General features: G+C 33.5%; 2 protein-coding genes and 1 pseudogene across 2 annotated transcripts; all 3 read right to left on the bottom strand.

Moving 5' to 3' along the window:
• Nucleotides 1-128: 128 nt before the first annotated feature.
• Nucleotides 129-2363, bottom strand: LOC144548517 (pentatricopeptide repeat-containing protein At1g11290, chloroplastic pseudogene; annotated as a pseudogene).
• A 3296-nt stretch (nucleotides 2364-5659) lies between these two features.
• On the bottom strand, nucleotides 5660-7084 carry LOC144548351 (UPF0481 protein At3g47200-like). The gene has a single exon (XM_078297019.1). The coding sequence runs from the start codon at nucleotides 7082-7084 to the stop codon at nucleotides 5660-5662; it is 1425 nt and encodes a 474-aa protein (XP_078153145.1).
• Nucleotides 7085-16625: 9541 nt separating this feature from the next.
• On the bottom strand, nucleotides 16626-19172 carry LOC144548264 (molybdate transporter 2-like). The gene is made up of 2 exons (XM_078296951.1): nucleotides 18872-19172; nucleotides 16626-18046 (listed from the first exon to the last, which is right to left on the bottom strand). The coding sequence occupies exons 1-2, from the start codon at nucleotides 19089-19091 to the stop codon at nucleotides 16857-16859; spliced, it is 1410 nt and encodes a 469-aa protein (XP_078153077.1). The 5' UTR covers nucleotides 19092-19172; the 3' UTR covers nucleotides 16626-16856.
• Nucleotides 19173-27170: the final 7998 nt, after the last annotated feature.

Here is a 27170-nt window from a genome sequence, read left to right as displayed (position 1 = left end):
AGTCTGGATCAGGACACTGGTACATAATGTCTCATACTCTACCAACAAAATATCCGAAGATAACAAATAAAAAAGTGTAATTCAAAATGAGATTTTTCCACCAATTTGCCTAGTGTGCACAGCTAACATACTGAAGCAGTACATGAGATTTGTACTGGCACTGCCTATATTATGTTATTAACAAAACAATATACCAGTTACATTAAAATTTCTCAGGGCCACATGAGAAAGTAAGGGTCAGATTTATAAAAGAAACCAACATGGAACATATTCTATACCATAAAGATAACTTCTCATTTAATTTATCATGAGCACATGAAATACAAAGCTCAAACTCACATAAAAGCTTGTCAGAAACCCTAAATTAAACTATACCCTGGTGATTTCTCTATTCTGTTTCTACCCATCGCCTCTCTCTCTCTTCCGACATCATCCCACCTCCCTGATTCAGCATACAAGTTTGAGACTAGCACATGGGCCCCACCATCTGACATAGTTATGTTCTTTGCAATTTCCTCTCCTAGGTCTGGTCTACAGTGAACCCGGCAAGCAGCAAGCAGTGACCCCCATATCACATGGTTCGGCTCAAATGGAATTTTTTTGACAAAATCTATCGCTTGCTCTATAAGCCCAGCCCGGCCCAACAAATCCACCATACACCCGTAATGGTCTAAATCAACATTTACATCATATAATTTAGACATAGAATGAAAAATTCTAAATGCTTCTGAAACCATCCCTGAATGTGCACAAGCGCTAAGAACTGCCTTAAAAGTCACACTATCAGGATTAAATTGATCTAATTTCTCCATATTTTGAAAAAGTTCTATCGCCTCTTCAGCCCGACCATGGTTTGCAAGGCCCCCGATCATAGCATTAAATGCAAGGGTATTTCGATCATTCATCTCATCAAAAACCTTCAATGCTGTGTCAATGCACCCACACTTTGCATACATATCTACCAATGCACTCTGTAAACATGCATCCATAATTACATTGCTTTCGTTTATAAATGCATGAATTTCTCGACCTTTTTCTAAAGATCCAATTTGAGAACAAGCCGAGAGGAGACTAACCAGTGTAACTGCATTAGGTGCCATGTCAGCATGCCTCATTTCGTCAAAAATACCCAATGCCTCAGTATATCGGGCCCCATTCACAAACCCGCTAATCATAGCTGTCCAGGAGACCACATCTCTTTTTGAAATTTCACCGAATATTTTCTCTGCCATGGGTATATCTCCACACTTTGCGTACATGCTAATTAATGAATTACTAATGAAGGTATCACAAATATTATTATCTATTACATAAGAATGGAGAAGCCTTCCTTCGTGTATATCACGTAGTTGAGCACATGCTGATAAAGCACATGAAATGGTTATTTTATCAGGGGTTGAATTAGAATAAGATGACAACATCTCTCGCCATGTCTTGAGTGCTTCTCTATATAGGCTATTTTGCACATAACCCACAATTAGAGAATTCCAAGAAATGGTGTTTTTCAGTGGCATTTTTGTAAAAACCTCCAAGGCTTTGGGCATTGACTGGCATCGGGCATAAGTACTGATTAAAGAATTAGACACGTTTATATCTGATTCAAAACCATATTTTGAAACTTGACAATGAACCCATTCAGCTTGTTCAAAATTTTGACACTGGCCACATGCTGAAAGAAGGTTTATAAATGTAACCTTGTTTGGCTCCAAACCTTCCCTTATCATTTCATCAAACAGTTGAAGGACATCATCCCATTTGTTCAATTGACTATAAGAAGACAGAATTGAAGTCCATGTTACCACATCTCTATCAGGCATTTTGTCAAACAGATCTCTTGCAGCCTCGATCTTTGCACAACTCCCATACAAGTGAACAAAACCAGACATGACAAACATATCTGAGTTGAACCCTAGTTTAATGACCGTTGCATGAACCGATTCACCGGTTTGTAACCCCATAACCTGTGCACATGCTTTAGTAACAACAGAGAATGTATAACTGTCAGGGTACATCCCCCTGAATAGCATCAGCTTGTACATCAATAAACCATCCAAGGGGGATTGGCTGTTAGTGTAGCCTCTAATCATGAAGTTCCATGTTAAAACATTTGGTTGAAGCATTTGATCGAACACCTTACGGGCATAAGCCATGGAAGGCTCTGAAGAGGAGCAAATTAGGGAGATGATTCGACTAGACAAGAATGAGTCTGAGATGAGTTGGGTGCGGATCAGTTGTGCATGGATTTGAACCAGTTGGGATTTGCTGGAACAGGATTGTAAAAGAGAGTTTATCTGTTGCAATTTTGGAAGAGAAGTTTTGGTTTTGAAGTACAAGTAGCGCATAATGCATTTGATTCTCGAATGACGCCTTCAACAGAGAAGTTTTGGCTTCATGCAGGGCACCAACTATAGAATTAAAACAGCGCTGTATATGGTGAGTGAGCTGCATGAAGTCAAAATTACTCGGTTAATATATTTACCCCAGTTTGACTATGTAACGTTGTAATAAAATGCAATTGGGCCTGACCCTCGCGGTGGATATACAGTGAGGCGTTTCTGGTTGAGTCAACAGGTGGGGACCTGTTAACAGTCATAAAAGATTATCACAAGTTCCAGGTGTATAAGCTTGACCAGCAGTGTACCTGGGAGCTGGAGCAAATCGGGGACCAGGCTCTGTTTTTCGGGGTGATTCGATCTGAGTCGGTTTCAGTAAATCGGTTTCTCGGCCCGGGTCTAAGTTTGAGATGAGAGGCCCTTTGGCGTCGCGGTAGTTTATTCAGCCCTGTTATTTGGCATTGACGGTTTTTGGTCTTGTTCAACAGTAAGCTTTCCCTGTTCCGATCATGTAGAGTACAAAGGATGATTAAACTTTATATTTTAGAGTGACCGAGGAACTATAATAATTAAGAAGTGTAGCAAAGCGAAACAACAAATGACACAACACGAATACTGACATGACACGGTTTGGTTTGGTAAGACGTATTTTGACGTGACATGCTGGTAGTTAAGCATACTGTACCGGTTTTTCGAAATAATTTCCCGGCATGAGAACTTTCGAAATAAACTGAAATGTCCTGTGCATGTAGCATGTTCGCCTTATCTTTGCACTGCCATAAAATGCTGTGCCTACAAGCCACATCCTTGAAGGCTCTGGTTCTCTATGTCGTTCAGATGTATATATTTATGTTGCGTTTAAATTTGTAGCCTAAACTTCATCTGAGATGCATGTTGCACAAAAAAATAAAACAAAAAATAGCACGAGAGGTTAACAACGTCAGACCAATCGACTCTTCCTGGGCTTTTATCACACGAATTCTGCGGTTAAACAGTGGCCCAAAGACAGAAAGGTACTGAATTGGGCTAGGGTTTTAATTACTCACGACTCCTGAGCAAAGGAGAGCTATAAGATCCTTACCGTTGAAGACAATTGAGTCGCTGAAGAAGGGCCCAGCACTATGAGAACTGGAGAGGAGGAGCAACTGGAGAGCTTCGTGCTAAATTGTTGAAGGAGACGGTTAGAGCCAACTCGGTCAAATCAGATGATTTGGTGCTGATGTGTCGTGCGTGCAAAGAATAGAACCACTTAGTTAACGGTTTCTTGTAATTCATGATGCTATAACATTGTGTATAAATAGGGGATGCGTCTGTCGATCAATTTAGAGAATTACTAAATCACTGTTTTTTCAAAAAAAATTTTAACCATAAAAACATCCAAAAACAATAATTCAATTAATTTGCACCTATCTATAAAAATAGTAAAAACTTTTCAAAAAATAAGTAAATTTTGGTCTCCTAGCAAAAAGATATACATATTCTTGTGAATTACTTCATATTGAGCGGTTGAATCTTCTGTTTGAACTTTAAAATCAAAGATAAAGACTTAAGATATGATTGACGCACGAAAGCAATGAGATATTTCAACCAATTCTCTTTCCAAAAGTATCAGTGAATGTAATATAAAAAATAAAAATAAAATAGGATATATTACAGTAGAATTATTAAAAGAAAAAAAGAGCCACGCTTACCGTTTAAGTTCAATAGAAGAGTAAACTCTGTTTAATTTGAAAGGGAACTTAAGAAGAGGAAGGCCAACCATAGAAAACATAATTGCATCAAAATCTGTTGGTGAGTGTGGAGTTCGGATCTTCTAAAGTAACTTAATTCTCACTACTATAGAATTTCAAATATGCACAGCGCTGTTAGATTAAATGGGTCTCATGTGCTCCACCTCGGACGGTTAATTCAGATCTCACTACAGCACAAAAGGCTATTAGAGACCGGTTTTCCGGTCTCTGATAGTCACGTCGCCGGTCGCAGATAGTTGTTCCGGTCGCAGAAAGCTGATTCCGGTCGCTGATACTCTGGTCGCTGAAAGCATTGTCGCAGATACTTAATCGATGACGTCACCGGTCGCTGAATGACGTCAACCGGTCACTGATTCGTTTTCTAAACTAAAAAAATTGGACTACTTTAGGGGATCCGGACCCGCGAGTGTGCACCCAAGGACCAGAAAACGATAGATAGAGATACCTTATTTCATCCTAATACGGTCCGCATTAAGAACTGAGTTCTAATACGGCCCGTAACAGTGAATAAAAAATTTAATGTGAATGCTCGTTTTGTCCCGATTCTTGTGTTTTATGTTGTGTAATACTTCGATACCTACAGTAAGACATAAAATTTGGAGCAGCTAGTATTCTTTTTTTCAAAGAAATGAGAAATAAAATTGTGATTTTCTAGTAAAATTCAAACCAAAACACTGATATTTTCCTATATGATTTTCCAGTCCAGAAACATTAACAACCCTACTGTATTTTTTTACTCGGAAATTATGTAGCTTTAGTGCTGTGATAGTTCTCAAGTGTAGCTATAAATTCTATTATATTAAATAATTGTTGGTTAAGCACTTTTGACTTTGTACACATTTCGGCTGTACTACTTCTGAATAAATGATAATTAAGATAGTAAAATCCATATACCGGGTAAAAAAACTAGTACTTAATTAATTAAGATAGTAAAATCCAATCGTAGTCGGACGCACATTAGTTTGTGAGGTTAGGTCCACAATTATAGAAATTGAAGGCTTTGAAGAATTCTAGTTGACTCTTTTTAAATCAATTGATGAGTCAATTCCAGAATATATAGTACAACTAACTAAGACATGCATCTAAAATGAGTTGTAAGCAGTATATTTTCAATCTAGAATTATTGCAATAATTGGCACTAGTTACTGGCTGTAATGCTTTTTATTTTATTTTATTTTAATACAATTGTTAGTAGGCATTTAGCATATATGCTAACCTTAAAATAAACTAATTGCAAATAAGGAATATAACTATATCTTGGATCCAGCATCTGCAATATTGAACTAAGATTTCAAAATGAACAGGATAAGGTATAATTTGTATATCCAACATATTAATTCCATTCACAAAAGATATTGTAAAATGCAAACACAATACAAGGCAAAAGCTGATAATACTTGAGAAAACAAAATAAAAACAAAACAAAGAAATACATTGCAATAGAAAACAGCCTTAACGAAACTGTAGTTTCATGTTAAGAACTAGAAATAGTCTCTCAACCGACAGACTCACAACCGACATTGACGAGGTATTCTGTTCACAGACTCACAACCGTCACCGATGAGGTGTGTTGTACTAGTGACGGGGGGTATAATAACCTAGCATCGAGTAAAACGTTTGTATAAATGTTAGTACCAAGATGGATACACTGGCGACCGAAATAGGGATCCATATGTTGGGAAAACGAGGCCTGTTCTCTATATGATTCTTCACTTGCTCGTACAACTTGTAAAGATCATCCGGCGGAATCTTGTCTACCTGAACTCCATCGCGTATTGTTTTGTAAAAATCAATGACTTCTCTATCTGTCATGGTTGAGCTGGCAATGATGCCAGAGCTCCTCAGTATGCTTACATCCTTCTCGGTCTGTACCAGTTGTGCCATGCAGTCCACATAGGCAGTGAAGCCATAACCCCTCAACTCATAGCCTTGCTCAAAAGCAACAAGGTTTTGAATAATACTGCGACTATATCCATATAAATGTATTTTTGGAATGGAAATCACTCCTCTTGTTTTCAAGTTTCTCTTACAGAAATTAATATCAAGGAAGCAGTCTGATTCTCTCTTTTCGAAAATTACCGAGGAAGTTTGAAGCTCCGTCGCATTAGGAATATATAGGATAGGTTGTATGTAAGTTGCTCTATCTCTAAACCTATCGATTGGCATGCATGACCAGTGGAAGAGATCAAGAAGGTGGAGACAATTGAATGTATTCGTATCTCTAGATTCGACCCCCCTTGGGTAGAAGTCACCAAAGCAAGACAGAGCAACATCCTTGAAAGAAATTCCTTGCCAGATATCTATTTGGTAGCAATTTTCCCATAAATAATTGACCACAGAAAAAGGAATTTGGTTCTCTAGCATGAGCACGTCGGCCATAATTTTTCGTGCTTCCTTATTGGTCTTCATAATATGATGGTTACATATATTTGTTATTGTCTGTTGGTTGAAGTCTTCCATCTGCTGTTTGTGTAATTTAGGATACTCTGGGCCTTGTGAGAGTGTCGTTATCATACAGATTATGCAAAAAGCATCAATCAGCAGAACCTCAGCAAATTTTTCATCATCCATCTCAAAGGGATCAGCATAGCAGGCTCGAACTTCGTTTATCCTTGTAGATAACCAACAGATAAACTTTGTGAAGTTGAGTACACCCACTTTGGCTCCCACCATGGCCGCATCCCTTTTCTCAGATTCTGGATACATCAAGCCTTGAATCTGTTCACTTTTGTAATGGTTAATGTTGTACGGACCGAGCAGGATAGCACGATCCTTGTACAAGTCTTCGTCACCATTGTTGCTGCGCTTGAAGATGGAAGCCTTTTGATTTGGCACCTCATTATGCGATGGATTGGGAAAGTTCCAATTAGTAGACTCGTCTTCTACTCGAGTTGTCAGCCTCGCTGCCCATGGTGCCATATTGACAGTGGTCTGGTTTTTGACTGTTGAGTTCATCGACACTGTTAACTCAAGTTCAGGAATCGCAATGGAGTGATCCATTATTCTTGCTTTTTCGCTCTTTTCGGTTATATTGTTGGGTCCTTATTGGAGTCTGAAGGAAGAGGGAGGGGCTTTGAATTGAATCTATCTAAGATTTTAATTGGTGGTGCATGGTTAAAGATTTAAATGAGAATGTCATGTTCTCCGGTTTCCTGAGAGGCCTTTATATAACCCTTTCCTTCTGACATGTTCCCATGGACGACAACATTTTTTAGGTTAGGTCCCTTGCAAAGTGTGAAAATTAATATATTATCAACCTAAGGTAGGATAGGTACTCCATATTCTCTCCTCTACGTACCGATGTCCCGTATTTTTTCGTGACGTGACATGACTAAAATAATGGATCATAGTCACGTTATGTGAATGATTACATGTGGTCACGTGGTCACGTTTAGTTATTTTTTCAGATTTAAGTTAGTTCATAGAAATTTTTTTAGAAAAGATGCTAATATAATGCTAAAATAATAATTATTTTTATTATTTACTAAAAACATTAAAACACATTCATTTCACACATATATACGTGTTTCTAAGGTCTAAATATTATTGTTATTTGCTACAATTTATTTACGTATTTTAATAATTAATTAAGTTTAACATAATTAACTATCAAGAGTAGTCGGAAATGAATATTCATTGCTCATTAATATATATATAATTTTATTACAATTATCCGATCTAGAACCGAGAACCTATCCATAGAAGAAAAAAATTCAGAAAAGATGCTAAAAAATAAGAAATTATTGCAAAATAAATTAAAATATACAAAGCATGTTAAAAAGAATGGTAATGTAATATGTCACATGACGTGGTGTGCGTGATCAGGTTAGATTGTGTGATGTATCGTGACGTGCCATTTTTTATCGATTGGAGTACATTTTGCGAATGGATTACGTCGCACAACACATGAGTCACAAGACATGGCAGTCATACGTATCGTGATGTGCTGTGACGGAATTAGTAATAGCATGACTAATAATACTGACTCTCTGCTCTATTAGTAGATCCAGACCGTCCTTCTAGAATTAGTAGATCCGGGCCGTCCTTTTAACTTTGTACGAATCTTAAAGCACAAATAATACTGACTCTCTGCTCTATTGAGTTAATATGGACTATAAAGTTATGAATCCTGACCAATATCTGAGAGAATACTTGTCCCGTATTTCTTAGGTCCGAATTAGTCTGACAGGTCCAGCTCAGGTGTAGCTAGCATGCATGCATGATTCATGAACTAAAAAGGATAATACACATGCTTCATATCCCCACACTATATAATGATGATTCATGCCACAAATGCCTATGAAATTATATATCAGATACAAATCTTAGCAATAATTTTACTGTTATATATTATTCGCTGTGCTGAAATAACAGAGATAGTTTTACATTTCCAATCAGAGTTGCATCTTTTACATTTCCAACCAGAGTTGCATCTCCTTTGTATTTCTAATATCACAAAATTAAAAAGATAAAGCTACGTAAGCAAAGCAAGCAACTAATTAAGCATCAACTATACGTACATGTCCCTGCATGTCATTAGGAGGAATATATATATATTAATTGGACATGTAGCTAGCTAGATCATTGACTTTAATTTAGTTTAACAACTCATTTTAGATGGATGTCTTAGTTAGTTAGTTGTACTATACACACACACACATATACATACACTTCCTTTTATCTAAAGAGAATTTGCCAGAAGTTTGGGAACAATTAATATAAACAAAAGTACTGTTCTATAATTGACTCAATTGATTTAGGAGGACGGCTCAAATGCCCCATTTCTTCATACTCCAATCAAATTTAATTTTTTTGGAATTTTTTAAACTTAAAAAATAGTAAAAAAATTTCAAAAAATATAAATTTTGATTTCTAAGTACATTTTAATGTGAATATCATGTTGAGCGGTTCAGATCTTTTATTTGAATTTTAAAATTGAAGATAAAAATGTTGAGATACGATTGAGCCCTCTTCTTTATTTAAAAAAGGATCAACTATGAATTCCTCGAAGCCTTTCATTTCTATATTTGAGGACCTAACCTCACAAATTTATGTGCGTCCGACTACAATTGGAGGCATTATATTTATTGAGGGCTACCCAAAAACAGGTATATAAAACTTGGTACAAGGTCGTATAATTAACCTAGCAAACTAGTAACTTTTAGCTAGCTAGTTAGATAAGTAAACCAATTAAAGACATTGAGGTTCGTGGCTTCGTGCGCTGCATGAAACAAATTAAAACTATTACTCCCTTAATATTTTTACCCGCCGATATATATGTGTGTGTGTGTGTGTGTGTTTCCATTTTTAATAATTGGCAGAATATCTTAATCATTTATCCACAAATACAGCCGAATTGTGTACAAAGTCTTTTTTGAAATTAATTAACTATTTCACAGAAGCTGTCAAAGTTGTGTACAAAGTCAACAGTGCTTAACCAACAATTATTTAATAGAATAGAATTTATGGCTACACTTCAGAACTATCACAGCATTAGAGCTTATACTTAATTTCCGAGTAAACAAATACAAGGCCTTTTATTCACTGTTACGGACCGCATTAGAACTAGAGTTCTTAATACGAGCACACAACTTGACCCGTCAACAATCTCTTCTGAAGGTTAGTCTCCATTAACGATTAATTGCTTCATATATTAGCACCTTGACAACAAACAGTACTAAGTTCCTGTTGTGCAACTGACCGACTTTTACTAATTTCCATCAATTAACCTTCAATTTTATACTAATGTAAATAGTGTATATACAGCATATACTGATTGTAAAAGTAAAATGAAAAATTAGCAAACTGGCACCATTTGTAATACTGATTGTTATGATAATCACTTAACAGGCTAAGTTTTTGGTACTGGTACCGAGTATAACCGGTACAAAGGTTATGCTAATCATTGAGGTTTACAGAATCTGTAACCCCAGCTTTAACAACTCTGTGTGCCCACTGAGGATAAATGTGCACGCGATCTCTGCACCCTCGATAGGATAGTCGTGCCCACCGAACTACTGAGCTACCCTCGCTAGGCACGAAAGGCACGACAGACGCTAGGTAGATCGATAACTTATTAACACACAGTAATGTAGTCTATTGCAATTAGAGTATACAAGCATGCTAATAATATATAGCTAGTATAAAATATATATATATATAATGTTGTTATTATTATGTAGAAATTTTCCAATTTTTACATCATTTAGTTTCATGATATGTTTTTTAATAATTATTAATTTAGTATAAAAAGCAACTAAAACTAAATAATATATATTTGTAGCATGACTTTGATGAAGCTGGTGGTAACTAGAGTAGTACTTGTAAGTACGTTGCATTGCTTGATAGATACATCTCTTTTGTCTTTTGTACTGTGGTTGCTTGAGTGGTGGGGTCAGATCGTCAGGATATAATACTTCTAGCTAGTACAGTCAAAATTAATTTGGAGGCAATTTGAAAGGAGTTCACTTCGAGATTCGTGTCAGAATTAAAACAGACGACTCAGATCTCATTCTCTTTTTATGATACACGACCAGGTATTGTACTTTAATGGTATATATGCATGAAAAGAGACCGCCATTTCTCTCATCTTTTCAGTGACCTGTACTACTCACTATCATTTTGGCACATAATTTAATCATGTAAATGTTCAAATAAATTTTAATTTTATTATTTTATTTTCTATAATACTAGAAATATAAACAATAAATTAAACTTCCTTAGTTAACAAAACATAAATTATTTTATAAAATCATTCAATCAAATTATCCTAAACGTACTATCATAAAAAAATATTAGTATTTTTGTTTAATAAAACTAGAATTGTTCATGAGATTTGCTTCAAAAAGATTATATCTAATACAGTATAAATTAAGTCATGTAATACAAATTTCATAATATATATGTTGAAATATCAGAATAGACAAATTAATCTTACAAAAATATTTTGGCTTCATTAAGTCAACTAAATTTCATAATATATATTGTGCAGTTTTGGCTTCATGCAGAGCACAAATTATAGAATTAAAATAGTGCTGCATATAGTTGGTGAGCTGCATGAAGTCAAAATTGCTCGGTTAAAATTTTTACCCCAGTTGGACTATGTTAGTGGTTTGCTAAACCCCTAACGGGTTCAACCCGTTTTGCCCGGCCCGTACCCGTTACCCGAGCTACCCGTACCCGTTGCCCGGGTACAAACGGGTAGACGGGTAGACGGGTACGGGTAATAAACGGACCGGACAACCTAATTTGAAAAAAAACCCGTTATACCCGTACCCGTCTACCCGCCCACCCGTACCCGCCTACCCGTACCCATCTACCCGCATACCCGTACCCGTACCCGTTACCCGTACCTGACCCGTTTCATTTCAAAAAAATTTGAATTTTTTGAATTTTTTGAAAAAAAACAGAAAAAAAACAGAAAAAAACAGAAAAAAAAAAAAAAAAAAACCGGGCGGACCGGACCCGTACCCGGATACCCGGATCCGTACCCACGGTACCCGTACCCGTCAACCCGCAACGGGTACGGGTAATAAACGGACCGGATAGAGGTTTTGGGAAAATTACCCGTCTACCCGTTACGGGTTTTACCCGTACCCGACCTACCCCTTTACCCGTCCTACCCGTTACCCCTAACGGGTAACCCGGAACGGGTCACGGGTAACCCGTTAGCAAACCCCTAGACTATGTAACGTTGTAACCAAATGCAATTGGACCTGACTCCTCATTTTTTAGTGGAATTTGTTGAAGGCCTATATTATCTTTAGAATATTGTGATCTGGTAACCCAGTCTATTTAATATTTTATAAACCTTCTTCTCATCTCCGCAGTCACATCTAATTTTCCCCAATTCTCTCGACGGCCATGGAAAAATACAAATTGGTTCTATTTAATCATCAAAATAGTTTACTTTTGCTCTAAACACAAGAGAAATAGTGGAAATTTGACCGATTGTGTTGATTTACCATCAATTTTATCGGATTTATGCACATAACTCGATCGCACAGCCGAGTCAACTCAGAAAAAATCGGCTAAATTTTTCGTCTTTTTTTTTCATATAAGGATTCGTTATCTCTGGCGTCTAAATTTTATGTTTCTAGCAGAAACTATATATTTTTCTCTCTCTCTATGGAAACAAGATCATCTCATCATCATCTGTTTTATGCTTATATTAATTCTGTATCAAAGTAGTGCTGATTGTTGTAAGAAATAAATAAACAAACAAAACTTTAGAGACGCTTCAGACCATGCATTTCTGTATTACACTTGTTAATTCCAGTGAGAGAGTTGGGAGGCAAATGTAACTAAAATTTGAATTAGAATAAACTTTTGAGTTATCTTCGAAATTGTTAGTTTTTACAGTGAAATTGTTGAAAATTAAATTAAATAAAATATATTTTGGTCATATAATCAAATGTGTTTTAGTTAACGTATTTACATATTCTAGGAGATTATAATTGTTGGAATTGCTAGTCATGCACTTTGGTAATTTTAGAAAGTGAGTTGATTTTCTGTGTGAGAAAATGATAAAGATAAAAGAGAGATATCATAGTTAATTTTAGAATATAATTAAAAAGAAAAACAATTTAAGGATGATTGGAGAGCTTTTCTAATTTTCAATATCCAACAGAAATGCTCTTATATTGTTTCAGGATTTATAACTTTTGTTAGATAGGAAAGTTTAATTTGGTTAATTAGGAAATGAAAAATATATATATATTTCCTTATTATCTCGGTCCATTTTTGATGCTTTGTATATATGGTGTGCAATATATTTATTTTCATTTTGAGCAATGTTATTATAGATTCTGTTATAAATTTATTTGCTTAATTTCCTTCCCCATGGAGGGATTTCTTTTCCTTTCTTGTTTCCGTGCTTATATAAACTTTTGTAGTTTTTTTAACCGTCTATTGTCAAGCTAGAGTAAAGAGCAGAGTAAAAAAAAAAATTATTTTCTTTTAGCTTTATAATACCAATTAATGATTGATTCTTCAATATACTTTTATCATTTTATATACCGATTTTTGTTATTACTACACAGCTAATTTGATATATATATATATTTTATGTTTTGACAGAGAAAACTACTGGTGGAGTAAAGCTGCTACAGATGGATAAACAAAACCACAATGGTCAGTTTTGAATTTAAAACATGAATTGCTATAGCAAGAATTCCATTAGATGCATGTATTTGATCCATATACAACACAAAGTTGTTGTATTTGTTCTTGAATAGGGGTGTCAATGGGTACGATACGGGTCGGGTGGAGATATTTTCATACCCGTATCCATTATGATAACGAAAAAAAATCTTTACCCTTACCCGTCTTTTCGAATACGGTACGGGTCGGGTAAACGGATAACAAAATGTCATTAACATTTGGATTTGTGCTTTCGATAAAATACTTTTCAAAATAAGAAAAAAAATAATGAATACAACTAATTTGTATTATGAAAATTTAATAAAATATAAAATTTTATTGTATCATGTATCATCTTCATACAAATATATATTTATATATATAATTTTGTTTTTAAAAATTATTTTATACGAAAACGGGTAAGATAACGGAAAAAAATCATTACCCTTACCCGTACCCGATTAGCTAACGGAAAAAAAAATCTTACCCTTACCCGTATTTTTGGATACGATACGGGTAGGGTAAACGGGTAAAAGGGTGCCATTGACACCCCTATTCTTGAAATAAAGGGATTTGTTAATTATTTAAAGCCATTATATTAGACATTTAAAAGTTTTGCCAATTATTCAATTTTTTCTTTTCTTTATTCTATGTTTTTTTTTATAATGCATACATGATGTATTTTTTTCTGGGTCTTTTGGTAATGTATAATTTCCCTTTTCCACCTGAATTTTTTTTTTTAGTCTTTTTCTAAATTTTGGCTTTGATGATGCTTACCTTTTAGGCTCCCAAGGTGGCTCCAACTCATCCCACAATATTGCTTCTCAGTAAGAATTCCTTATTTTCAATCATATACAGTAACTTTTCAATGCAACAATATAATATCATTAGGAGAATTAACTAATTGTGGATAAATTATGTTCTATATAATTTAATAATTACACTAGGGTAGTCATGTCAGAACAAATTTTCCTTATTCAGTTCACTGGTAACAAAAATTAATTGAAAAATCAAACACTAATCTATTACTAGCGAAATCATTTTCTCTTATCTCATTTTTTTTTCTCAGGACCCAAGATAAAGCTCTACTGGATGCTGAGGTAAAATATTTTACAGTACCTTTGGCATTATCAATCAGACATGCATGTTTAGCTTTTCATGAAACTACATGCATTGTAATAAAACTTAATGGCGCATATTGAGGCCACTTCATGCTACGATACATTGCTACCGCCTACCAGGGAAACACTGGTACTGGAACTGACAAATAAATATCATGGCAATATGTTGTGCAGAGACTAAAATAATATACTGGTGCTGGACTCACATTACCAGTTGTTTCAGAAATTTTCATTTTTGTTTCATTCATTATCTACTTATTTATTTCATATTTTTTGTGTCGGGTGATTTCTTGACAGTTTTAACCCAAAATTAACTTGAACAATCACAAAACCAAATTCAACACACCAGTATTGGTAATTTGATATCCTTGATTAAACCTTTTCTCCTTTTGTACCAGGTTCAAAGGCACATTGATATCCGAGAGAAAGCAGAGGACAAGTACATGGATATGCTGCTAGAAAATGCTTTAAAGGCCGTATCCAAGCTCGAGAATGAAAATCGAAACATTTAAATTTGCTTTGAAACACAGTATATGTATATCTTCATGGTGACAATCAGAGTGTTGTTTACTCTATTACGAAAGATGATTCCTATAGAATGGTTATGTTTCTTTTTCTAATAATAGAAAGTGATTTGGTTGACATTAGGAACTGATGTTTACTGACATATATATAAAGGCCATTATCTTATTATACCAGAGAGCTTGAAAACAATAGAATTGGGAAATTTTATATATTGTCATTCGTTTTCAAAATTTAGAACAAACTACCCTCTCCTCAAAATTATTAACAAAATGCCCCTGTGGGCCCCACTTTTTCCCTCTCTTCCCCTTCTCTCCCACTTCTCCCTGTTTACTTCATGTTGATTGTCATTAATTGCCCCACGATCACTGCCCCCACAAGACTAATTAAGTAACAAACAAATTAGATTGCTTTCTAGACTTTGTTAAATCGAATTTTCTTAATAATATCATTTTGTTACACATCAAACATGTCCTAATTTTCTGACGAAGTAAAGAAGATCAATATATTAAAGTGATTAATTTGAAATTTAGAGTGTTGATAAAGAAGATCAATATATTATTTTGTTATTTTTCTTCTTCATCTTAGTCATTAAAAAAGTTAGATTTCAAGTGACAGATTTGGTAAATTAATTAGAGAAATGTCGTGATCTCTTGCAGTCTTAGTCAATTTAGAGAAGTGCAAACAACGCATAACCACATACGATATGATGCGTGTTTAAGTACAACTTTGCATGATTTGAAACTTGAAAGGGAACGTAGAATATTTAGGGGAAGAAAGCCAACCATAAAAAAAGCACAAACTGCATTAAATTAAACGTTGTGCACTGAAGTGAGGTCCCAATTAAGGACCAGAAAACGATAGAAATTAAGAGATACCTTCTTTTGTCTTTTCTTTCTTTTAATACCTTATTATTCCTTGGAATCTAAGATCTTTTTAAGTAGCACTCAAATTTATTATCAAACAGCCAAATTATCATTTACACTGAGGTCCCTTCTTGTGCCAGAATAACTAACCTCTTCATTTCTCAGATGCTAATGTTTGTTTGGTTTCAAGGACCTTTCCTTCTATTGCTTTTTTTTTTCCTAAAGATATCAAGTTTTTCAAAAGAAGAAATTTTGATTTTATTTTTATTAGAAAAATATATGTCGGAGTGGCATGTCGTCATCTGATCCTATACAAAAAACAAACGAAGTTGATTGAATAAAGAATTATGAAGCAGAGTAGATCAAAACCTTACTTTGGATAAAGAAAAGACACATATTATATATATATTAATAAATTCTCCAGCTACTCACCAGTAAATTAATTAACATATCCAATTCAAGGTTTAATTGTATAATCTATCTTCAGATGTGACCCTCTAAAGTCTGAACTGCCAGCGCCAAGTTCTAGCGTTTATCCATATATCTGAAAGAATATTATTCAAATTAAATAAAATAAAATGTAGATGCATTTTTTATTGTTAAGTAGAACGTGTATTAAATTTAGACCGATTTAAAAATTATTTAGTCTTTCGTCAAATATTCTAAAGAAATAACAATACATTTCAAATTGACTCAAAATTTGCACGCCCGTCTAAATTATCGAAAATGTGTCCATAATTTAAATAATATTTCCAAAAATATCAGTGAATGTAAGATATAAAAAATAAAATAAAATAAGATTACTCTAGAATTATTAAAAGAAAAAAGGAGCCAAAACACTGTATCAGAAGTATACTGCGAGATGAACCACAAAATTTCAGTATACAAGCCTTTTCTAATACTTGAAACAACAATTGTTGTTCATATATTACATTTTATACCCAATGTATACAAGAATCACGCCTATATTTCTAACAATTACAGCACTACTGTTCCAACAATACTTGTGTGTATATATATACCGTATTTAAGTTTAATCCAAATAATCCAATCTCCAAATTCTTACTTCTTCCAAAGAAAATAGTAAAGCAAAACAAATATGCATATATACCCCCCAAAAGATTAATTTTCTTCAACTTGATCATCCTTGGTCCTTGTCCCAAATAAACCAGAGAAGTCGAACTCTCTTAGCCTCAGAACCACATATAAAACAATACCACATAGAAACCCTAATGCAGCACCTGAACCAGTCATTGACACAGCTGCGCAAACCAACATGACAAACGACTCCTCTTTGCTATTCATATCCCTAGATGCCATGGCTAATTCAATACCAGAAAACAGTAGCAACACCCCCAAAATCCCAATTGGAAATTGACTTAAAATCGTGACAAAAGAATTGCCAAAAACCAACCCAAGAATAAGTTTCCCAATTGCTAGAAACAGAACCGAGGCACCACTCCTACCGCCAAACCGGTACTGCCCGGCAAGGCCACCTGCCCCATGACATACTGGCATTGCACCGAACCAGCACCCAACTAGGTTCATTAACCCGACACTAACTGATACCGACGTGGCGGAGAGTTCAGTGCTTTCCGGAAATAAATCTGACGAGAGTTTACAAACTGCTATAACTGAATTCAATACTGAAAGAGGGATTTGCGGTACAGCACCTTGTAAGAAACCGATCTTCCAATCGTCCCAGGAAATGGACGTTATTGTAACTTTTGACGGTCCAAATTTGAGATTTTGCAGAATTGAAGGGTCCCGAATGAAACAAATTAATATACCTAGTAAAAACACTATCAATGCAGAAGGGATCCGAGAACCAGGTTTACACGAACGGGTCCGGGTGCGATCCAAATCCCCATTTTCATTCCTCTCCTGATCATCACCCGACCCGGTACTGATTACGAGAAATAACAAAGCTACAAGCGCAAGAATTATGCCGTCCAAACCAATCCATGAGCGGGGTGATGAGGTTGACGAAGAAGTAGAAGAAGTGAAATCTTGGTTGTACATTATGTATTTAATGGCCGATAAAGCAAAAGCGAGGCCTTGGGAGAGTTGAATGCCACGAACAACTGGTAAGGGTAGGAGGCGATAGAGAGTAGACATGAGACCAGTGATTCCGAGGATAAAGAGAACAGCAGCAGTGGAGAGACCAGCAGCCATGATTTGTGGAATAGTGAAGTGAGGTGAGGCAGAAAGAGCAACTGCTGCTATGGACTTCATGGGTTGAACTGGCATGGGGATGCCAAAGAGGATGCCGGTTATGGCATTGTAGACTGCAGTGAAGATCAGGGTTGTGCCTGTAAAATTGGTGCCACTTTAATTGTTAGCAAAAAATCAACATAAAAATAATTCAGCTGGATTCATATAATTGGATTACAATACTGGACCCCAGAAAAATGTATATCAGGATTTCAATTGTTAGGATATAGGAAATTGGAAAAAAATTCTCCATAGTGTGCTAAAAATTTAACTCAGTACAATGAAAAATTGAAATTACAAGTAGCTTAGATATCAATATTATCACTTTTGCTGATGACTTGAAGAAATTGACTTGAACCTTTCTTTTTCTTTCTTTTCAAGTAGCATGCAACAAATCTGCTATCAAATTAAATTATGACTATGAGGTGATCAAAATCATCAATTCAACTAAACCTCAACTTGAACCAACTAAGAAATTCTATCGGGCTTGTTCGGAAAACCATTAGAATAGAGGAAAAGTGAAGAAAGTGGAATTTGAAATAGGCTTCAATTCCTCACTATTCCGATCGTGTTCGGTGAAAGAGTGGAATAATATTGGTAAACGAGATAAACCCATCTCTTGGAAAATGTCAATTCCTCTGTTCCACCTTTTCCATGGAATACGGAATTGGCCCATAAAAGAATAGAGGGACTAAAATGTAAAAAAAAATCACTGCAAAATTTCAAACCCAATTCCACTCACTTCTTTTTTTGCGGAAATAGAACCTTTTTCCCACTCTGTTCCTATTCCACCCTTGCCAAACGAGCAATGTTCTTTTCTCACTTAATTTGTACAGTTCAACATAGCAAATAATATTGCGTTTTGAGGTAAATCAATACAATCTGAATAACAGTGATGTAGATACATCAAGGCAAAGCAATACCTAAATCTAGGTGATTGACAAGAGTGAGAGCCAAGACGATCGGGATATAGGTGCCAAGGTCACCAACAGCTCCGCCAAGCTCAGCCCAGACGCCGTTCTTGATGCGGAGGCTGGTGGTGAGGGAGGGGATGGGGAAGCGCCAGTTCCAGCGCCAGAAGCTCCAACCGGATGCTTCGTCGCCGGAGATGAGAGGCGCGGAGGCTCCGTCAATGTCAGCCATGGCGGAGAGAAAGAGAAAGAGTGAGTAAGAGTTTGGGGTTTTGAAGCAATGGAGAGAGCTTACAAATAGTCTTCTCTCTTCACTCTTCGACTTTTGGATTAATTGACGGGTCCGGATTCCTACAGTATCCCAACTTTTGCGTTTAGATCCTGTCCGTCAGATCCGAATCGGGTCATTTAATCGGACGGCCAGATTTTAATCTGACGGTGTTGATTTAAACACAAAAATTAGGTTACTTTAGGATATACAAACTACCAATTGACCGGATTGGTTGTAATCCAAGACCGTTGGCCTACTGTAGAGGTTGGATGGGCTTTGGACCGTCTGATCGGTTTTAAGATTCGAATACTTTCTTTAATATTTGTGCGTCCTTGTGTTAATTTTCGTGGAACTGAATCTTAAAATAGATTGGACGGTCCGATGTCCATCAAACCTATTCCAAGAAAGAATTGGATTTTGTCCAAAACTTTTTTTTACACATATATTTAAACCTTAATAAATTGGGACCGTCCATTTAAATATGCACTCTCTGAGTATGTTACAAACTATCAATCTATAATTTTTTTTCGGGCTTCTTTTGAAAGAGAAATGTTTATTTTCTTTGAGAGAGAAAGAGAAACATTTATCATATAATATACTTTTAAGTAAGACAATTTTAACAGTATCTGATCTTCTACAAAATTTTCAACACAACTATTTCATGAGCAACAATGATTTTTTTTTTTCTAAAATGAAATATCCTTTAATCTAAAATTTCTCATCATTCACATGATCAATGGGACAAAGATAAAATTAATAGAAAAAAAATAATTTGTAATTTTAATCTAAAATATGTTAGATTGGATTTAAAAAAATGAACTATATATATCATCATGAGAACTAGTGTAAAATTTGTATAGTCATTTTTCCAAGCTATTAAAGGTTAATAAATAATTTTGATGCATTTATTTTTTAATAACCTTTGTAATAAATATTGTTTCGGTATTAAATCTAATATTATGTTGATAAGATCTTATATGTCTGTGACATATTGTTGTTCACTGATGCACCAAATTAGTAACACTATTTTTAGTATAAATTAATATACATTTCATGCTGTAATTTTACTTTCGTTTGGATCGCAAGCGCATGATCCTACCGTGCAGTAATATTGGGTGTCGATCCACATGGATAGTATCTTAAATATTTAAAACATATATTAGTCTAGATTTTCGGGTTTATAATAGTTTTGAGGTCGCATTAATTATGATTAATTCGCAGAAGTAAAAATTTCGGTACACTTTCTTACCATGCATTCAACGGGCAATTACCTACTTCTTATTAGAATTATTTATTTGTATGTTAAATAAAACTACATAATTATTAACAATTATATATTAAAAAAAACTACTTTATAATCATGCATTCAACTGCGCAACGCAGAGTATAGCTTTGTTGGGCCAAGTGAACTGCCACTTTTTATTGTTTTGAGTTTATTTCTTTTTCAGAGTGGGCTTGGCCCAGCAACAAGGAACCATATAAACTATTTTCAGTATGTTGCATTGTTGATTCAGTATTTTTTTTCTTTCTTACAAAATTTAGCATATGTTGCCACGTGACGGGAGCAGTGTTGTAAAAAATAGTATGCGGTCGTTGAACGAATAAGGTATCGTCAAACGATTAATCGGTAATAATTGGAAATAATCGGTCATATTTAGAAATAATTATCTGATTAGTCGAAAAATTTATGACAGTTTGGTCACCGCTAATGACTAATCGACTGATTAATTGAGCTAAACATACGTTTTTTACAATACTTGATGGGAGATGAATCATATAAACAATGAAACATATAAACTAATTTTTTTTTTTAAACTAATGTTCAACGGTTCTAGTCTTAATGTTTCAATATTTACGAGACTTTAATTTATAGTGGTTTTTTGTTGAGTGCATGTTTCATTCGGTAAATTATTTATTTGCCGCTTTCTGATAATTAGTTTCAATGTTCTAGGCAATTAATATGGCGATAGTTTGATTAGACCTTTGTAACCATTTTGTTTCGAAGTTAAACACAAATATATTTGTAGCTTTCCTTTTTAGAAAAAAAAAAACATTGAACTGTTTTTTTCAACAATTATGAAGTTTAGTCACTATATCTTATCAATTCATCTAACAATTGTATGACTCCTTTTTTTTAAAGTAGAAGTGAATAAGAAAAACAAAAAGAAAAAAAAAACGACATTATCTCGAACATAAATTAAAACTATGTACAGAGGGATTCCAATCACACGAGACATAATCTTTCTTATGGGTCAATAAAAATCTAAAGAGTCTTTCTCCTCCTCTCAGAACAACACATGCATTGAACCAAATTTAATCTAATGTTTGGTAAAAACTATTTTATCAACATTAAAATAAATCATCCACACAAATATTAAAGCAGATCAAACAAATAGATATAATAAAATCATAACGTGTCTTTCAATTATAACACAAGCAATCCAATATCCATAAATTCAAAATAAAATAACAAAAAAATTTAAATCTTATAGTTTTGAAGTGACGACACTGTTAGGCGGAAGTGTAAATACTGATCATCAATGGTTTTCCTCAGATATGATAATAGAGACCTTAGGCGTTTTTCTTTTTACTTCTCTTTCAGTAAATAAGTGGACGGAATTTTTCAGGATAGGGTGCGTCCAAATAAGAGAAGATGTCTTTTTAATAAATCTGAGACAACCTTTGAGACCAGTATATTTTATAAATAACAATTTTAACTTTTTCATCAAAAATTCAAATGCCTTTTCATTAATTATTTAAATAAAATTGATGCACAACAATAACATATGCCACATAATAAATAAAAACTAACACAATTAAACAACTCCGATCAAATATCAGACCAAATTTAATCTGATATCCAATCACGTAGGATGTTGAACGACCTCTTGATTTTGAACAATATCATGATTATTATTGTCACAATCAAGCAGCACCTCCAAAGCAATGCGGAGAAAAACATCGGATATATTGAAATGGGCACTCATATATATATCAAAACATATATATTCTCTTTCTCAAATCCAAATCAGTTGCGCTTTGTTCGATCAACTTCTGAAATGCTTCCTTTGAGTTACTGAGAAGGTGATCATTGAATGGTGTTTGCTGATGAGGTGGAGCAGATGGGGATGCGTTTGGAAGAGTAAAATTTGGAGTGTTGGGATAATCTAAAATCAGAATTACAAGTTGCAGAAGAAGAATTAGGAAGAATTTTATACGGGAGCTAACCATTGTTGCGGTTTCTAGGCGAGTTGGAGATTGGAGAGGTGTTGTAAATTGCACACAACACAAAGTAGCAAACTCCCACCAAGATTTAAATAATAGATGCTAATTAACCACCGTTTGAATCTGCTCCAACTTATAAGCAAGCATCCGAGAAGTTGATCAAATTAAATAACAGCTCATTCATGTGACAAAGATTTGTAAAATGGTTATTAAATTAGTCTGATTGAAAAGGGTTGGATTAGATTAATCATTGAGCTGGATTCTTTGAACTAGCACAATTAATTAATTAGCATAAAAATAATAGAGAATTAATAATCATTGATCACCGGCATATTCTTTGAACTAAAGACAGTATTTGAACTATTTGTTTCGAATAATGAAAGTTAACTTATATTCGTTACAACTGTATATATATCAATTAGACGGTTCAAATATTGTCCACTTCACTCAAAATATACAAGAAAATAGAAACAAAGTTAGTCTTTCAAAATATACAGATCAAATGTGAATGAGAATTTAATTATATAAAAAAATTATGATAATAATAATATTAATTTTATAATACTGATAATATTTTACTCTAAATTTATAAAAATAAATACAAAAAGTTTTAGGAAAAAATAAACGTTAATTGACCTCATTATTCATTTTGCTGGCTTTCGCTCCTGCAAGAAGATAATATCGATCCAGACTAAAAAAATAAAATGTAAGATGATTATTATATAAGATATTGGGTATCATACATTGATGTTGTATAAGAATTGTCTGTAATAATTAGAGGTTTAAATAGCATTTATTATTTCATAGCTGAATAGCTAAAAAAAATAATATTATTGCACTATACTATAGCGTCAATAGCATCATAACATTTATGGTCCGAAAACGCTATAGCAGCGTTATAGCGCTATTTAAAACCATGGTAATAATTAATATATGTAAATCTCATGTGCAAAGCCTTGAAAATTTTAATGGTTGTAGATTGAGATTTAAAAACTTGAAAATTTAAATTGCTCATGAGTTTTATTTTAAAAAAAAATGACTCCAAAATGACTCAAAAGTATTTCGTCATAGATCTTATTTGAAAGATAAAATTGAATAGAAAATGTTCGTATTTTTAGATTCGTAAAATTAATCATGGATCGTCAGAAAAATGGATTATAATGATCAAAGAAAAATAAAAATAAAAAGTGGGTGAAAATAATTTTTAATTTTTTGGCTTGAAAACAAAAATAGTTAAGAGTTAAAACTATCCAAAAATTAGATAGAAGTTTAAATGTTTGCGAGTAATATTTTAAAATGTTATAAAATAGTTTTAAATTTTTGAATATTAGTGTTGGAAATGAAAGTTAAATGATATTGGAATGTTTTTGCTATTAAACTACTTGGAGAACGCATTCAGATATAATGGTTGGGTGGACTATAACATTTCTCTTATTATATAACTAAATATTAAAAAAAGTTTAATTAGTGCCTTGGAGCTCGGCTTACAAGGCAAATTCCAGGTATTCATATGTTCGATATCACCTAAGGTATCTCAATTTTTAGAAATAAATATGTTGGAATGTTCGGAAATAATATGAACATGTTTTTCTGATCAGTGTTGTAAAAGCTGTCTGTTTAGGTCAATTAATCGGACTAATTGTTGTTATTTTTTTTTTGATTAATCGGTCGATTATTTGTAATTATGGTCGATTATTTCCTATTAATTGTTTGGCGGTACCTTGTCCGATTCGCACATAAAATAATTTGAACGGTTTGCAACTGGAATAACATGTTTCACAAAAGAGTAACAACAGATTTACTTCCCAACTTTTGAGTTTAAATCTAATCCATCCTATCTATTGTGTTAAAATAATAGGATGTATTTCATATTGGATTGAATTGATCTGAATTTCAAGTCTAAACTCAGAATTGGATACCCAAAAAAGGAAAAAAATTATACAAGATAAATTATGATTGTTGTTAAGGGGGAGGGGATATTATTTTTCGGAAAAAAAAAACAGATTAATACTTTCAATTTTAAATATTTATAAAAATAATAAATTTGGATTATAAACTTACCACCTTTCATTCTAAAAATATTATCTTAATCATTAGAATAAAAGTTGATTCTTATATGAAAAAAATATTGTAAAATTCAATTTAAGAGATCAATAACATCTTTTTGCTTTTTCTTAACAGTATCGTAGTTTATAAGGTAAGTGCACACAGAATTATTTTCATTACTAGATAAAGATACAAATAAGAAAAAAAAATTAGCTTATCAAATAAAAATATGGATAAGAACTATGTAGCTTAATAGAACAGAGATCCTAGACCTCGGCATTTTTACTTAAAATAAATAAATAAATAAAATAAAATAAAATAAAATAAATAAATAAATAATAAATAATAAAATAATAATAAAATAATAATAATAATAATAATAATAATAATAATAATAATAATAAAAAAAAAAAAACTATGTAGCTATTACCTTAGATCGTATTCATCAAATTCCAATTTATATTAACGTTATTTTACCGTTGTTCACTTCATCCTTCTCATTTTTGACTCGTATATTTTTTTAGAAACTTCATTTTTCTTTCTTACTATGCATGTGGGCTTTGTCTCCATTTCTTTTGCTGGAATTTATTGTGTTTTTATTTTTTTTACATCAATTCACAACTTGTGCCAAGCATCAATTAATTAGTAATGTGAATGTAGTATGTGTGAGTTATCTCCCAACTATTCATTCCTAACGATATTAATTAAGAATTAGGAAATTTTAATTAAATGATAAATATGTCGTCATTGGTAAAATTATAACACACAATTCTCACATGACTTGACCCCTAACTTTTAATAATTTTTCAGCATTTTTGGTGTATCTACAGCACTGATCTGATTGTTTATAACGAATTTATGTAGCTAAGTATGTCATAGATCATTGACGCAGCTAGAGTAGTAACGCCTATATAGCTTCTATTATTCACGTGGTCTGCCCAGGTGTTAGTTATATAGTTTCGGCCACATATAACTTATAATGGGGTCCGCCTTTGGTCTAGGAAAATGGCTCCAATATAATAGTCCTATGCGAAGGGAGTCGGCAAGAATTCGCATCCTCTGAGATGTCATATTTTGCGCGACTTTCTGGAAAATCTCAACCGTTCAAAGACATTCTGCACGTACGAATCACAAAGCTCAAATAATCCTGCCCCCTGCGCTATCCCCGAATAGGAACTGGACACATAGGTCACACAAAATATGAGATATCTCAGGAGATGCGCACTCAGTCGGCATCGAGATTGCAGAAGATACGAATTCCTACGAAGGAGATTCCTGTACAACACATACACAGAAAAAGGAACCTTATATAGGGACGAGTATATAGGACTCTGATTTGGTTGGAATTATTGAAATTCAAACAACTGATTTGGTTGGGATTATTGAAATTCAAACAACACAGACCCCGCCCCGCCTCACATGATAATATTCTAAAAAAATGATTGACGCTGGTCACCTTGTAAGTTTGAAATACAGATAAATAAAATTTATTAATAGAGCTGACAAAATTAAAAAACCTGTCCAGCCTGAATGTAAACCTGACTCTACAATATTAAAAAACCTCAGTATACCTTATCGAAACCTATTTTTGAGACGCAAAATAACCCTAAGCTAAAATGTCAGAAATCCAATTTTACTATGATTTAACCTCTTATTTGTCTTTAACCCACTTACAGATTTCTTCCAAAATTTTACAGAATTAACAAATCAGAATACCAATCACCCTTCACTCATTTACAAGCAATACTAATTAATTTGCAATGGTGCCTGTGAAATATTTCACATGTACACTGTGAAATTATATAAAACATTAGCTTTATCTGACTAATATTTCAGCTAAAGGTGATTTGTTGATTTGCTTGTATTATTTGTACAATGAGACAAGGAACTGACGCGCTGAGAGAAAACTTTCAAAAGAGGTCAAGAAAAGACTTAGAATTAATAAAACAAAATTTTATTTTGTTTAGAATTTCTTTCTAATTAATCCACTCATTTCCATTTTTGCATATCAAACGAAAGAATAATTTCTCTCAGAGCCCACTCTGTTTCTTAGTTAAATTTGAAAAGAAGATTTTCCTTGGGGCCCACTCTGTTTCTTAATTAAATCAGAAAGAGAGAGCAAGGACAAAACTGGAATTCAATGACAAAGTTTTCTCTCAGCTCTCAAAAATTCAATTTATGCACTTAATTTAGCGCTTCAATTTTTTAGAAACAAACATTTTGGAAATAACATGTTATTTCGATCTCATCCGTTAGTTTTTGTTAAAATTTGTGCATGAAAAACTTATTTAATTTGTTGATATTTACGAATGAAAAAAAAATTTAATGGTTGAAATGAAAATAACATGTTTATGTTATTTACGAGGAGTAACAACATATTTATTTCCCAACTTTTGAGTTTAAATCTAAACCATCCTATCTATTTTGTTAAAATAATACAATGTATTTCACTTCGGACCGAATTGATCGAGATTTCAAATCTAAACTCAGAATTTGAGTTATTTCAGGGGATACCCAAGTAAGAAAAAAAATTCTACAAGGTAAATCATGATTGTTGTTAAGGTGGAGGGGATAATCTTTTTCAGAAAAAAAAAGATTAATACTTTCAATTTTAAATATTTATAAAAATAATCATATAGATTACGAACTTAACACCTTTCATTCTAAAAATATTATCTTGATCACTAGAATAAAGGTTGATTCTCAGATGAAATAAATATTGTAAAATTCAATTTAAGAGATATCTTTTTGCTCATTGTTTCTTTTTCT

This window comes from Carex rostrata, chromosome 33, assembly GCF_964058835.1.
Source record: "Carex rostrata chromosome 33, lpCarRost1.2, whole genome shotgun sequence".
Lineage (NCBI taxonomy): Eukaryota > Viridiplantae > Streptophyta > Magnoliopsida > Poales > Cyperaceae > Carex > Carex rostrata.
The sequence above is the reverse complement of the archived record's forward strand: the minus strand, read 5'-3'. Positions and strand labels throughout refer to the sequence as shown.

Coding starts and splice junctions, on each gene's coding strand:
- LOC144548351 (XM_078297019.1), bottom strand. CDS start 7,084: ATGGATCACTCCATTGCGATTCCTGAACTTGAGTTAACAGTGTCGATG.
- LOC144548264 (XM_078296951.1), bottom strand. CDS start 19,091: ATGGCTGACATTGACGGAGCCTCCGCGCCTCTCATCTCCGGCGACGAA. Junction 18,047..18,871: donor TGTCAATCACCTAGATTTAG/GTATTGCTTTGC, acceptor CCAATTTTACAG/GCACAACCCTGATCTTCACT.